This window comes from Etheostoma cragini, chromosome 11, assembly GCF_013103735.1.
Source record: "Etheostoma cragini isolate CJK2018 chromosome 11, CSU_Ecrag_1.0, whole genome shotgun sequence".
Taxonomy (NCBI): Eukaryota; Metazoa; Chordata; class Actinopteri; order Perciformes; family Percidae; genus Etheostoma; species Etheostoma cragini.
In genome coordinates this window covers 2,160,954-2,172,676 of record NC_048417.1, presented here as the reverse complement: position 1 = coordinate 2,172,676, position 11,723 = coordinate 2,160,954, and the positions used below count along the sequence as shown (strand labels likewise).

General features: G+C 40.8%; 2 protein-coding genes across 2 annotated transcripts in view; both read left to right on the top strand.

Annotated features, from left to right (window-relative positions):
- The first annotated feature begins 449 nt into the window (after window positions 1-449).
- On the top strand, window positions 450-1,912 carry LOC117952981 (serine/threonine-protein kinase prpf4B-like). The gene is made up of 3 exons (XM_034885668.1): window positions 450-474; window positions 583-1,124; window positions 1,445-1,912. The coding sequence occupies exons 2-3, from the start codon at window positions 691-693 to the stop codon at window positions 1,482-1,484; spliced, it is 474 nt and encodes a 157-aa protein (XP_034741559.1). The 5' UTR covers window positions 450-474; window positions 583-690; the 3' UTR covers window positions 1,485-1,912.
- Window positions 1,913-2,810: 898 nt separating this feature from the next.
- Window positions 2,811-11,723, top strand: part of hibch (3-hydroxyisobutyryl-CoA hydrolase) — a 21,711-nt gene continuing 12,798 nt past the window's right edge. The window contains exons 1-7 of the mRNA XM_034885381.1: window positions 2,811-2,915; window positions 3,206-3,248; window positions 4,427-4,558; window positions 5,225-5,309; window positions 5,456-5,536; window positions 5,671-5,727; window positions 7,341-7,381. Of these exons, the coding sequence (XP_034741272.1) occupies window positions 2,884-2,915; window positions 3,206-3,248; window positions 4,427-4,558; window positions 5,225-5,309; window positions 5,456-5,536; window positions 5,671-5,727; window positions 7,341-7,381 (471 nt within the window). The 5' untranslated portion in view covers window positions 2,811-2,883. The remainder of the gene's footprint in view (window positions 2,916-3,205; window positions 3,249-4,426; window positions 4,559-5,224; window positions 5,310-5,455; window positions 5,537-5,670; window positions 5,728-7,340; window positions 7,382-11,723) is intronic.

The window sequence follows — 11,723 nt, the reverse complement described above, 5'->3', positions numbered from 1 at the left end:
CAAACCTAAATGCCTAACCTTAACCCTCACCCTAACCCTAACCTTAACCATCAAACCTAAATGCTTAACCTTAACCCTTACCCTAACCTTAACTTAACTCTAACCCTACTCCTAAAACCAAGTCTTAGTCCTCAAAAAGCCCTTTAACGTTAAGGGGACCAGCATTTTGTCCCCACAAAGCTGTCAGGTCCCCATAAGTATACTGTAGTCACAGTTTTTGGTCCCCACAAATGTAGCTAAACATGGACCACACACACACACACACACACACACACAGGTGGGAGTTTCGGCACTGCCCACAGTGATGGAAAGTTGATGAAGTTGCCTGCACGTATAAAGGAGCAGCAGGTGACGGCTGAGTCGTGGATCTGCTCTCCAGCACACGGTGAGTTCACCTCTGAAACTCTGCTGAGGACTTGCAGCTCTACGGCTGCTTTCAGGACCTAACCCACAACATGTACGGACAGAACCAAGGTAAATCCCACAACCACTTACAGTTGTACCGAGTGTGCTTTACATATTTGAAAGTCCCCCCATTGTATTGTTTTAACCAACTTATTTCTCTTTTGTTGTCATGTTTAGGAAACCAGTACCCTCCTGGTTATCCCAACCACCCTCAGCCGATGCCAGGGGGATACCCTCCAGGCACTGTCCCACGACCAAACTACCCTCCTCAGCCCTACGGTCCACATGGAGGCCAACAGGGACACGGACTTGGACCTGGTTATAATCAGGGACAGGGACAGGGATACAGACCTGGACCTGGTTATGGTCAGGGCCAAGGACAGGGACACGGACCTGGACCTGGTTATGGTCAGGGCCAAGGACAGGGATATGGACCTGGACCTGGTTATGGCCAGGGCCAAGGACAGGGATATGGACCTGGACCTGGACCTGGTTATGGTCCGGGCCAAGGACAGGGATATGGACCTGGACCTGGTTATGGTCCGGGCCAAGGACAGGGATATGGACCTGGACCAGGTTGTGGAAACGGCCAAGGACATGGACCGGGACACGGACCGGGCCATGGGGAGTGCCATGGACACGGCCACAAGCACAGGCGGAGGCACAGGAACGGTCACAGGCACGAGCGATGTCACAAGAAGGGAAAGCACTCTCGGGGGGTAAGACTCAGTCGTGTTCTCCAACATGATCCTTACATGTTAGTTTGCTCCAGAAATCAGATTGTATTTAGAATTCAAACTGTGAAAAATAGAAGACAAAAGTTGTGCAACAACGTAAACTAATCACAGCACAGAGATGCTGTACAGTGGTCCAATATTAGCATTTGAGTCCAAATCTTTTGCACTGAACGGCAGACTGTCATTTTTATGTTCTCAAATTTAGGTATATAGATAAAACAGCCATATTTTAAGTTTCACGTTGGTTCTGGAGATGATTGAAGTGATTCGCCGATGTCTGTGGTATGTTTATCCCTCTGTAGTCCTCCAGCAGTTCCTGCAGCAGTGACTCGGACTAGATGAAGAGTCCTGGAACAGGAGGAGAAACGAGACAAGGTGGCCCCTGGGAACCTTCATCCTGCTACTATATATCATCATCAACATGTCACTGCCTAGATGTTTATTCACATGTACTCCTTAACAAATGACATGCATCGAACACCTGCATTGATACTAAAAAAGTATTCAGAGTCTCTGACTCTCTCCCGACACCCATCCAGGGTCCAACAATGCCGGATGTTTGAAAAGAACTTTACACTAGTCATGGTAGGACCTGTTGACATAAGATAGATATGCTGCAATTAGGCTTTTTCTGGCATTTCATAACTTTGTTATACGAGACACACTTCAGAAATGATTGCATTCATGATTGTGTTTGTGAGAAATAAAGTGCTTTCTGTGTGTGACACAGCTAGTAAAGTAACAACGTGATGTCTTGCTTTTTAATTTGATTTATTTGGTCTCCATTCTTCTTCTTTGGTACTCTGGCTAATGTGAAGGTGTGCTCTGTATTTGCGTAGGGAAGGTCGACATCACACCCTGAAACTGCCAGCGCCGTCACCCTAATCTCATTCTGATAGCCTGTGCAATCAAACACTTGTACATGTTGATATCCACCCTTGCCACCCTGTCTTGATCTTGGATTCAAAAATATTAGAAACTTGGACAGTATTTGCAGTATAGTAGTGAAAGATACCTGCATTCAGATTCTTTACTTAAGTAAAAGCAGCAATGGGTCGATTAAAATACTCAAAGCTCCGCATTCATGATTTTGCTTAAGTTAAAGTATAGTATAGCATATTATAGTAGAATATAATATTGCAAAATGTACTGACAACATCAAAATAAGAGTCGGCCTACTCATCATAGTCCCTGCCAAAACGTTATGGTATTATTACAATAATATTTATATTATTTGAATATTATCACTGATGCATTACTGGGTTAGCAACATTATAATGTTGTAGCTGATGGAGGCAAAGCTCTTTTAACTGTGCTACTTCATATACTTTTAGAAAGCTTGATAAAGAGAGAGAACAACATTGTCCTGGGAAATGTAGTGGGGTCATATGGAATAACGAAGTTAAGTGCAGTACAGCAGAATAAAGTACAGTAACTGAATGAATGCATTATTTTTCGAGAGGTGTGGACACAGAAAATAGAAAATAGTGAGAGGAAAATATTTCAAGAACACAGGCGTGAGGGTGCCTCCTCTGACCAGCAGGTGGCAGAAACACAACGCGGACTTCCGTCGGACAGCTCCATTGACAGAGAGCTCCCTCATTGGTGCGTACGCCCACCGTGACGTCACCCCAACGACCAATCAGAGCTACCTCGGTGTCGCTTTCAGGAAGTGCACACAGTAATAGTTAAAGAAGCTGTACCTGAAAGTGCAGCCACAGGACAAAAGTCAAAGATAATAATGTCCTTAATAGTTTTGACGTCTGCCTACAGGTACGTGGCACGTGACGGTGTTTCTCGCTAACGTATACTAACGTTACGTTATAGTTAGCTGACATTAGCTCATAAAATGTCAGACATGTTGGCAAAGGTTGAAGTAGCGTTAGCTAAGTCACAAGGATGCTAGCTAGTCTACTGTATGAGTGTGAGTAATACTATCATGATAGTAAATGGTTGAGGCTAGTTCCCCTTTGTTAATGTTAGAATTTGAAGTCCAGTGTGTTGATGCTACGTGTCCACCCTGTGGAGTTGGTAATGATCATGTTGACCACTGTTTCCTCCAGACTGAGGTCCATCTGCAGACTGCAGCGGATCCAGAGCCACATGGTGAGCCCCCCCCCCCATGAACTCTACATACATGTTGTTTTGTACAACTTACTTATTGGCTATATCAGCCCTCATAACATCTACATCTTACATCTCATAACTTATTCCCTGTTACATCTTGTTCTTGTTTAGTTTATCGGTTATTATGTTTCTATTTTATAGTCATAGTCAATATTTTATCATGATCTGATGTTCAATCCCTGTACTGTTCACTTTTTCACTTGATCCCTTTTTCACTATCAACATTTTTTAGTATCTCACCTTATCATGATCATTGCTTTTCTGTGAGTGATTGTTAATTCATTTTTTTATTTTTAGACATGTGTGATATATGTGTGTGTATACAGTGTGTGTTTGTTGTCTTATGGTTTTCCTTCGAGGTGAATAAAGTATAGATCGATCGATGGTAGCTTCTAAAGGTTTCCAGTTATGTATAGTGAGGATTGTAAGGATGGAAGTATATGGTTTAATTTACAGCACAACTTTGTAATTCCTCTGTCAGCCAAGTATTGGAAGCAGAATTAAAAGCAGACTAGTTTCAATACGGCATTTTAACTAGTATCAGCCGGCATTGTTAGGATGCCAGTCAGTGAATGGATGCAGTGTTCTCTCCAAGTACCTGTTACGTCTGCAGGGAACTCTCTTCTTTCATTTAATACTAAATAAAAGGCTGTTTCTCAGCTTCAGGTCGCCATCACTCCTGGCACATTACACATGTTACTGTATCAATGATTCTGACTTTTATCGAGCGGTTTGCCAGTGATGTGCATCCATTACACATTTCAGATGTGAGATGTGTTTCCATGTTATAGTCTACTCTAGTTTCTATAATTTAGATTATCAAAATACTCTTTTTGGAACATTTGCTTTCTAGTTCTACTGATTCATTCTTTTACTCCTAAGTATCACTCCATTATAGTTGTATTTTATTGAAGTGATGCTAAGTCATTAGTAACATTTAGTTTCAATCATAGACCGTTAATATTATCAATATATATATATATATATATATATACATATATACAGTCTATGGTTTCAATCAAAGTATTTTCTTTATTCTATCCAAGCAATTACACTAAGTTAACTATTTAAATCAGTTAGAGTGATGCAGCTATTTCTGAGTTTATTCCAGCGTGCTGTGCTGTAAAGACTTTGTTTGTGTCTCTCTTTTGGACCAGATGTCGAGTCAGGTCGAACCAGAGGTTCTTCTGGAGAGAGTGGGCAGCGCAGGTGTGATCACCATAAACAGACCCAAAGTCCTGAATGCCCTGAACCTGCCCATGATCCGCCAGATCTACCCTCAGCTCAAGGTACGTGGAAAGCTTGGTGATGCTAACTCCAACCGGGTCTAAATATCTCGGCCTCGATTGTTCCAAGTGTCATTTATTATACTGTAGCAGCGTGTTACTGATCATCAATGGCTGCCAGTCTCACTTAGTTTGACATAGTCAGTGTCACAAGGTAACTGAGAGTTGGATCGATTTGCCCTAAAACCTTTTCAAAACTTGTTAACAGTTATTTACTTCCTTTTACAAACTATCTACTGTACATATGAATATAATTACTCACCTAACTTCCTGAAAAACAATCCTATGGTATGATGTAATAAATAGCTCTAATGAGACAGTCGTCCCTCCCATTGCCTAAAAATGGGAGGACACAACTGTTGAATCATTTGTGGTTTTAAATATCCCAAAATGCATCATGTGCCACTTGCTTGTTGAGTTTTTTGCCTGGAAGCCTCGACTCCTCTGAAGACCACATCCTAACAGCTTCATTCATCATTCATTCATCAAGTGAGAGAACAGTCTTCAGAATACATTTTGAATAGTTTAAATTTCTTGGAGCCTCTATTTTGAAAACCTAAACCCTAAAATAAGGCAGAAACCAGTTCCAAAAAGTGGCACATGACATTAACACAAGATTTGGTTTTTGATGAAAATCTTCGTTAAAGTTGTTCCTTTTTGTGATTCTAGAAATGGGAAAATGACAACGAGACCGCCATTGTGATCATCAGAGGAGCAGGGGGGAAAGCCTTTTGTGCCGGTGGAGACATCCGAGGTAAGCAGAAGCTTTGAGATCAATCGCCAGGGGTCTGTGTAGACCAAGTTTGGGCCTCTCACAAATTCAGATTTATTCATGATATTTGATTTTCTCGTCCAGCCCTACGCCCGTGTGACTGCAGCTAACATGTTTTCTCCTCTCAGCGGTCACAGAAGCGGGGAAAGTTGGAGATCCTCTTGCAGAGGACTTTTTCCGCGAGGAATACATTCTCAACAATGCTATTGGTAAGCTTTAATTACAGTTACACCTTTATTATTAGCAATGATATCCATTATGTATGGGTACCTATTAAGTTACGTCCCAAGACCAATTTTTTTTCTTTCTATTTTTTTAAACACACTTTATTTCATTTTTCAAGGAACATGCAGGAAACCATACATCGCCCTTATTGAGGGAATAACAATGGGTGGGGTGAGTACATTCATTTTTTATGTTTTCATTAGATAAGGTTGGCTAAACCTTTCATAGTTTCTTTATGGGTATTTGCATCTTAAAAGACACTGAAAATGTTCATCCTGGTGTTGAGATTCAAATATTTAGTTTTTTCACTGAGGGGTGTAATATTCACAGTTTGCTGTAGGTGTCAGTAGAGAACCACCTGCAGCTGTTACCTGCTGCCAGTGTCAAGGTTGGCCTCTGATTGGCTGAAACATGAAGTGACAGGGTATTGTTGCTGCCACTGGTTGCTCCCTCTAGCTGTCACACATGTTTGGAATTTAACTCGGTACCTTTGCCCAACATTAAACTTCGCTGTTCAAATGCTGGCAATCACGGTGCAATGTACATTCTGGCACTGGAAGGGCTGAAGAGATAAAAGGACAGCGGTTGGACTTTGTTTGGTTTTATCTTCTGTTGACATAAAGGAGAAAGAGGAACCAAACATGCAGAGCAGGGTGCCTGGCATAGTCTGTGTGAAGGATGGCCAATTTAACCTGCCAGCCCTCACTGATACAGGGGTATGTGTCACGTAGCTCTCCTCTGTGGGCGGCGTCAAGGAGAAAGACACCAAACACAACCAGTCTCTAACCAGCACCTGTTTACTGGTTCCACTTATTATTTATTTACTAGTTCAGAGCTGTTTATACTGTTCATATTGTAATATAATAACATAATACCATCCAGCATCCTTTGCACTATGCTCCACAATTAAGATAATAACTGTCATGATTTACTCCTGCATACTTTGCACTCTTGATTGCCTCAGCCTGTCTATATTGTTTCTGTTTATAATGAGTATATATTAGTGTCTATATATTGTTTGGTTGTTTTTTATGTGTAAGTGCATTGTGAGCAGTGATGATCCAAAGCAAAATTCCTTGTATGTGTCCTCATACCTGGCAAATAAAGCTGATTCTGATTCCAAAATCAGTGCAAAAGAAATAGCTTAAAACGCAAAGCAGGTTAAGTAGCTATTAATCTATTCCATCGCCCATTTTTCTTTTACAATTAATTTTATTTTAATAATAATAATAATTTATTTAGTCAGAATTCTTATTCTTGGTCTAACCTTTTAATCATTAACATAAGATCCATATTACTCGGCCTGAGCGGCATCAGTGTGGGCTGCTACGGACTGACAACACAGAAAAAGCAGCTTTTTTTTTGTTGGTATGTAACATTTCACACTATGTAGTTCATAGGGAGGAATCCTAGAAACTTGTTAAAAATCATCAAGTTTGCTTGTTTTTCCTATGTTTGGACAGGCATGATGAAAATGGCACCCCCAGTAACCCTTTCCTTCCAGAGAGAGACAGATACTGTGATTCATTTGTCAAAACAGAACTGCTAAAACAATGTAGGGCAGCAGCGTGTGCAGTAGTGGATGCACGGGACAGCTGGGTGCCTGCTTATGATGTAATGTGCATATGTTGCACCACATGGTGTGGAAGAAGTCACTTCCACTCAGCCGTCCCTGTGGAAAACCTCAAAAGCTGTGATGTTTGTTGAGTCCTTCGTGCTGCTTATCGCACAATCTCTTTCTCCTCTTCTTTTTGCTGTGGGTTTATAGCTCTGGGAAGGGATTTGAAGTTAACCTCTCCTGTCATGTCAGTACAGAGAAGACACTAACGGTGATGCAAACCATCCTCGGGGCGATTGCTGTGTAATGTGTGTCGTGGTTGAAAACAGGCTAGGTCTATGTAAGGAAAAGTCCAAGAGGCACCAAAGTCCCCATTCCCACATCTGCGCTGGTCTCAAGGCAGACCTCCCCACATCCAATGAGAATTCTTGCATCAGTGCCAACAAACCACCAGGATGTAAAGGCGTGTTCTTAGCAGGTCAAAGGACACACACACACACACACACACACACACACACACACACGCTCTATCTGTGCATTTGTCTAACATCAGTGGGAGCTCATCTAGGGTTGGGAAAGAAATCAATTCTTAGATGCATCTCTAGAACAATTTGATTCTGATAAGGTTAATAATTGATTATTAAAAAAATAATTTAAAAAAGTGTTGATTTTTATTTAAAAGTGTTCTATCTCCAGACATGTACAAATGGGATGGGATACTGTACAAACACACAAAAACGTCCAAAAGATATATATACATACATACATCAGAGCTGTAGTAGTTGAGTCCGGACTCAAGACCGTTTTTCTGTGTTCTCGGACTTGTCTCGGACTCGCTAGTATTTGGACTCTGACTGGCCTCGGTCTCGGCCGCTGGTCTTGCCAGATATGGCTTTTGGGTTTTTGGTCTGGACCGAGGTGTCATTTATCATGTTTATAATAATATTGGAGGGAAAGGGAAACCCAATAGTATTGTCTTGATACTGTCATGCATAAGACCTTTATTCTGTCCTGGACTCGGTCTTGACTTGGACTAGACTAGTCCGGGTTTTGTAATTGTCTTGGACTCGACAAAGGTGGTCTTGACTACATCCCACCATACACACACACACACACACGGTAATAAGATGTACATAAAATAATTTGTCAAAACGCTGTTGATCCGACCGTTTTAATGTTCTAAGAAGCCAGTTCCCCGCCTTTAAACATGACTGAGCCTCTGACATGGAGGATCACTGTGAGAGGAGGATAGTAAAGGCTTCAGCATGGAAGGACTACACAAAACCAGTAGACAAAACATTTCATTAAAACTTGTGTGTGACAAACACTGTGTATGTCAAAATTAAAGAAACTCGGATTCATATGTATATTTTTTTAAATCACGCATGGAAGTGTGCATGAAAAAATCATCGATAATCTGCTTTGAATCGAATTGTCGGCCTCAGAACTGGAATTAATAATAACAAATAATAAATTGAATTTGTATAGCGCTTTTCCCAAGCTCAAAGTCGCTTAACAGAGTAGAAATGGTGCTTAAAAAAAACTCAGGATAGGCAGAACAGAAAAGATGGGTCTTCAAACGGGACTGAAAAATGGTGAGGGACTCAGAGATGCGGATCTCATGGGGGAGGGAGTTCCAGATCCTGGGAGCTGCCCTGGGAAAGGCTCTGTCCCCAAAACTGCGGAGCTTTGACTTGGGGACAAAGAGGAGACCGGCTGAGGTGGATCTGAGGGACCGTGAAGGTTGGTAGGGGGGGGGGGGAGGACAGTGAGGTATGACGGGGCAAGGTGGTGGATGGCTTTGTAGGTGAGGACCAGGATCTTGTATGTGATCCGGTGAGAGATGGGAAGCCAGTGAAGCTGTTTTAGGAGCGGAGTGATGTGGTGCCAGGATGTGGAGCGGGTGATGAGTCGTGCAGCTGAGTTCTGAACCAGCTTGAGCCTTTTGATGGAGGTTGAGCTGAAGCCGAGGAGTAGTGAGTTGGAATTGAATCGTGAGGTGCCCCAAGTCCCCCCCCCCCTCCCCCCAATCTCATGTCACGCACATCATTAATCGCTCTCCAAGTTTCAAATCCCTAGAATTAAGGTCTGTGAATGCTGGAGTGTCAGTAGTCGGTGTCTGCTGTGTGCAGCTGAGCAGACACAGTGTCTCTCTGCCTTTTAAGCATGTTTCAGTTTGCTTAAGGGCTGCAATAATTTATGGTAAATGTATTTGTTTTTATAGCCGAAGGTTTTTTATTGTTATATTTATACTGTCTTCTTCTTTTTTTTCCCTCTATACTGTATTCTTCTTGCTAAAAACAGATGCTGGAAATTTCAATTTCCTTGCGAGAGTCATCCCAAAAGGATTAATAAAGACAAGTCTAACGATTATTTTCATTGTAGATTAACTTGCAGATCGATTACTCGTTTGATCTATTGACTGTCATAAAATAGTGAAAATGTTAAAAAATTTAAAGTCCAAAGTGATATTTTTAAATGTCTCATTTTGTCCATAACTCAATGGTGTTCAGTTTATTATGATATAAAACAGAAAAGTACAGGAAATCTCCAAATTTGAGAGGCTAAAAACTGCATTTTTACCTTAAATTTTAATCAATTACCAACTAATTGGTGATTATTCTTCTAATCAATTAGTTGACTTATCGTTGTTTTTAAGATTTCCAACCTGTACGTAGTCACAGAGTTCGCTCCTCACATCCAGAACACACTGTAACAGGCGTGGATGCCCAGTAGACCAGAGCCGTACGATTGTAATCTCTTTCCTCTGGAGAACAGAGCTCTTGTTCTGCTAATGTTCACATTATGGAATAAAAAGAGCGTGAGAGCCCAAAAAAAGACCCCAGGGCAGATTTTGGTCCCTGCTCTAAGGTTACAAGCAGCCAGAGCCTGTGCAGTGCTTGTTTTGGAAGTGAATACTTTGTGCAAGAGTGATGTGAAAAGTCATTTTCAAACAGACACCACTTCCTCTTAAGTGTTTAGACCTGTTATCTGTCACTTGTGTTGCTTCACAAAGCGTTACCGTATTATTAGGAGAGGTAGCGAGATTGAGCCTGGAGAGCTGAGGTGAGGAAAGTCACGCAAGTACCACCCCACCTGGTTTATCAGGATTTGGTTAGGATCCAGTAAACCACATATCATGATGAGGGCTTCATGAAGCGCTCCATGTTCTTAGCCAAACTCTCCCGCCAGGTTGTAAATTTTGCAGCCTGTTCTGTTTGTAAGCACTAGCTATAAACATGCTCGTCTGTACACTTTTGCACATTTCCATTGTTTACATCAGGATCTGGAGACGTGGTCTTATAAGGGGCTTGGTGGTACCACACCAGCACGTGACATTGTTCCACTGCTTTTATGGTAAAACTCCCATGACCCCCTCATTCCTCTGGGTGCATCCAGCTATCACTGGAAGAAGACTGTTTATTCTATTCCCCCTTACTTTCTCTCATTGCAAAAAATGTTGCTTTTAACAAAATGGCCGATATGATACACAAGTGCACTCCATTTTTCATGACTTAGAGGGATGTTTAAAATGTTACCATATATAAGTCTCAATGGCCAGTATCAATTAACATTATGAAACAAAAAAGTGGTTTTAAAGAAAACACTTGTTACAGTAAAATATGTAAATAAGCAGATTATATATCATGCGGTACCTTAGAAAAAGAAAATCCATTATTATGAAACATGTTTTTATTTTCATAGTAACAGGGTTTTATTTGGAATTCATTTCTATTTCAGAATTAGCAATTATTACTGGGACACATCCCTATAATTACAGCAATGCAGAGATAATTTTAATTGTGTCATAGTAGAAAAAGCACAGGTGTTACTAACAATAAAGATGGCTTTGTTTTATGTGTCCCAGTAGACTTAGACTTCTCTTTATTAATCCTTTTTGGATGACTCCCGCAAGGAAATTGACATTTCCAGCATCTGTTTTAGCAAAAAAATAAAAAAAATAAAAAAATAAAAAAATATAAAGGTAACAAAAAAGCAGTAATAATAATAATGATGAAAACAATAACAACATTCGTCAATCAAAAGAAATCAAATCAATCAAAAAGACATTAACCATAAATAAATTATCAGTTGAAAGTGTTAGTGTTGAATCAAGTGTTTAAGTTAAAGTGACCGTGTATTGAGTGTAGTGTGTGTGTGTGTGTGTGTGTGTGTGTGTGTGTGTGTGTGTGTGTGTGTGTGTGTGTGTGTGTGTGTGTGTGTGTGTGTGTGTGTGTGTGTGTGTGTGTGTGTGTGTGTGTGTGTGTAAATGTAAGCCAACATGTACAATACCAGGAGACTGAAACACCTCAATTCAGCCATCATTAATGTCATCATTAGCTTCTGTAACTCAACGCAATCCCCAGATTTAACATTGTTAGTCCCTCTAAAATAAATAAAATGTGTTCTGTTCCACCTATATCTTTAGATAAATGAGCCTTTACTTGATGTTTTAGCAACAATTTAAGTTGTTTAGCAGACAGAACAACTATACAGCTCCCATTATAATGTAACAGTGTAGTGCGTGTGTACTTTGGCCATTGTAACTTTCATAGTCTATCCATTAGGGCTGGGTTTTGTCAATGATATTCCAAATTGAGTTAGGAACATTT